At 50.5% G+C, this 3,417-nt stretch overlaps 1 protein-coding gene across 1 annotated transcript; it reads left to right on the top strand.

Moving 5' to 3' along the window:
- The first annotated feature begins 890 nt into the window (after positions 1–890).
- On the top strand, positions 891–2,626 carry LOC137428420 (transcription factor SOX-14-like). Its single transcript, XM_068118343.2, has one exon. It carries the CDS (start codon positions 1,283–1,285, stop codon positions 1,949–1,951), a length of 669 nt encoding a protein of 222 aa, XP_067974444.1. The 5' UTR covers positions 891–1,282; the 3' UTR covers positions 1,952–2,626.
- Positions 2,627–3,417: the final 791 nt, after the last annotated feature.

Here is a 3,417-nt window from a genome sequence, read left to right as displayed (position 1 = left end):
CGCTCTCCCAAAACCCCATTCCAGGCACCTCACCCAGCTGGAGACTGTGACGGACAATTACCTGCGTTGCTCCATTGTAGGTGTCGTCAGGGCAAGAACTGGGAACTTGACCAAGATGCCGGCAATAACTCGTCTGCTCTTCATCAAAAAGCATCGTGGTATCTTGAACGTCCATGAGCTCATGCTCGCAGTCGGATCCCCTGCTTTACATCCAGTGGAGGTACGACACACTCATTGATATAACGCCGTTTGTATTCGTTCGTGGAGATCGACAGAGAGACCGCTGTAGCACCCTGTCAGTAGAAGACATTGCGAATGGCAAGTTTTCAGACACATGTGGATTCAAATTGTCAAGAAAAACGACCTCTTATGATTAAAACTCAAAGCATCTGAAAGCTATAAAGTTGTGCCCCATAGTTCTCATTATGGATCATTAATGGTCCTGTCAAAGCATTATCATCTCCCCAAGTTGAACCATAGGGAAGATAATAAGTATGGACAAAAACCAAAGGAAATAGATCAGCAAACCCTTCTCTATACTACTACCCTTACCTCCTCCAAAAAAAATCACACTATTTTATTGCCATTTTCACAGTGGCCGAGGAGTCATTTGTAGATATCCAAAGATGCAAATATTCTCAGCATTTTCACTTGTATGTCCATGGAACACATTCCCCCACACCATGTCTCTTCCCTCCCACCACATCCTCACCTCTCGCAGTATTCTTTCCGTCCCACCCCCTTACATTACTCCAAATCTCTCCTCTCTCCCACCCAACCACCCCAACCTCGTACTTAATCCCACTCCCTGTTTGGCTGGATGCCAATGTGCGCATGCGCATCAGCGCCAGTGCGCCCCTCTAGAGTTCTCTCATCACGCAACGGCGCAGAGTCGAGTATCCTGGGCTCTGTGGCAACCTCTCCCATGTAGCCATCTCCGCCTCCAAGTTCCTACAGTGGTTTCCGCCCCAAACCGGGGTCTGCCGCTCACACCAGCGACCAGGCTACACCGTGAGTTGATACAAGTTTAGCGCACGACGAGCAGCGAGAGTGAGGCGGGAGTTTGAGAGTGAGGGAGGGACGAACAGCACCGACGATGCGGTCGTGCGGCCATACGATAGCCAGACAGTGGCACTAAGGGGGCCTAGACTGAACCAGGAGGGTTGTCCATCGAGCAGTTAGGACGCGTGGAGAGCTCACAGTGACGCGGATCAGACCGGGTCTCTCTCCACCCCTCCCTCAACCCCCAACCCTCCTCCTCCTCCAGAGGGTGTTTTGCACCATGTCGGCCAAAGCAGCAGAGGCGCACATCAAGCGGCCTATGAATGCCTTCATGGTATGGTCCAAGGGCGAGCGGCGCAAGCTGGCACAGGAGAACCCGAAGATGCACAACTCTGAGATCAGCAAACGCCTGGGGGCTGAGTGGAAACTGCTCAACGACGCTGAGAAAAGGCCCTTTATTGACGAGGCGAAGCGACTCCGTGCTCAACACCTCAAAGAACACCCGGACTACAAGTACCGTCCACGCCGCAAGCCCAAGAGCATGCTGGCGCTAAAGAAAGACCGGCTGCTTTTTCCATTTCCTTATTTCTCTCCTGATGCGGAACCTGGGAGGATCATGACCATGCAGGGCCCACCACCTGCTTTCGAACCTCTGACCTCACCGGACAAGCTGCGTGCTTTCCTGCCTCCATACCCTCTCCTTCAGAGAGGTTTCCCCGAATTGCCAGTTTCTGGGGTACCACACCCGACCTTGCCCACGGCAGTGTCGTCCTCCTTCCCCTACTCACCTTTCGCGTCGCAGGCTCCTGGGACCAGTCCCAGCTACCTGTTTCCCTACAGCTGGGCGCCTGCTGGCTCTGGGCTTGCGCCGAATCCTCATCTCGCCTATTTCCTTTTACCGCATGGCATCTCCAAGCCCAGTCTGGAACCGCCACTGCCATACCAATGAAAATGTGTACTTTATCCTCTCGCTCACGACAAACCCCGTGGTAAATACCACCCCCATCCCCATTTTCCCAAGCTACCGCTCTTCTCATCCCAAACGGGATCTCACTGGACGTGATCCAGGTAACACCGCGGAATGTTAGCCATCGCTGGTCCGATCACTTGCTTTGCGACCGCGCATCAACAGATATCCAGAGACGGACAAACGCCGAGGCAAAGTAAGACAAAGTCGAGAGCACGAGGCTTTGTTCTCTCATTGTCTTTCTCACACCAGGGCTCACAAAGAGCGGATTAAACAAACTGAATCAACGCGCCGAGTGCAGAGTCCCGTGCTTTGTGCTCCAGCGATTTGACTCCATTCGTTGCTAATCCCTTTGGATTCAAACTTGCTGCAAGAAGGAGACAAGGGTTAGACGGAGAGGGATAGACAAACACGCAAGCAGACTCTTGTATGAATGGTAAAGAGATCTGTCTTAGCGCATCCTCCGATTACTTATGGAGGTTTTTTTCATGCTATACCCAGTTATTAAAACCGGCTTCATGCACGAAGTCCTTTAAGTAACGTTCCAAGATTTAATTTAATTGCCTTTGTTTTGTTTCTTACCAATGGTGTACGCTATAGGTAAGGATAACTCTTCTGTTCATATTTGAGTAAACATGAATAAAATTTAAATAGCCAAGTCTCTAAACTCCAGCTCGTTTTGATCTTTCCTTTTGTATTCATTCTCCGAATTATGACACTTAATTTTTTTTTCTCAATGTATTACCGATTTTGTCGGGAATACCTTAGATTCTTTGCAAAAAAAAATTCTCCACGGCCGGGCGTGCAGGTCACACCGCATTGTGCACGCGAGCGTAAAGTCCAGTTGGGTCGGGTCACCTGAATCATCCGATTTTTCATTTTTATTTTTGCTTTGTGTGTTTATGATGTGGGAGCCGGTGATCTCGGGAGAGCCTGGTGTTGTCTTAGTGGTTAGGGTGCCGGCTTGGGATCCTAGGATCCTGGGTTCGAATCCCGGTCGATCGCTGAATTAACTCCAGGAGGGTTGACTCAGCCTGTCATCCTTCCGAGGTCCACAAATTGAGTACCAGTTTACTGGTAATTCCCTGTGTGTCGCAAGGGGCGACTAACATGGTTGGCAGCAGGAAGGGCATCCGGACCATAAAACATTGCTTCAAAAAGCGGACCACGGTGCCCGAAAAAAGGCCAACCCCTGCTCTGCAGGGAAAAATAGCATCTAAAGGTGGTTCTTTTAGCCGGTGATATCGGGGAGCATAGTCGCGCGAAACCTGATCGTGAGAAGTAAAAAGGTGGAATTTGGCGGGCGTGGCCGGTTGTCACACTGGCGTCTCGTTTACCCTAGATTCACTACTACACTTTCTAAATCATTGGCGCCATAAACACAGGGAACGTGGCATCAAACGAGCGGTAACAGTCGAGGTGTCACAGCAAATGATGTTTTAACGACT

This window comes from Myxine glutinosa, chromosome 5, assembly GCF_964187855.1.
Source record: "Myxine glutinosa chromosome 5, kmMyxGlut1.1, whole genome shotgun sequence".
Lineage (NCBI taxonomy): Eukaryota > Metazoa > Chordata > Myxini > Myxiniformes > Myxinidae > Myxine > Myxine glutinosa.
This window is presented reverse-complemented; position numbering and strand designations above follow the sequence as displayed.

Coding starts and splice junctions, on each gene's coding strand:
- LOC137428420 (XM_068118343.2), top strand. CDS start 1,283: ATGTCGGCCAAAGCAGCAGAGGCGCACATCAAGCGGCCTATGAATGCC.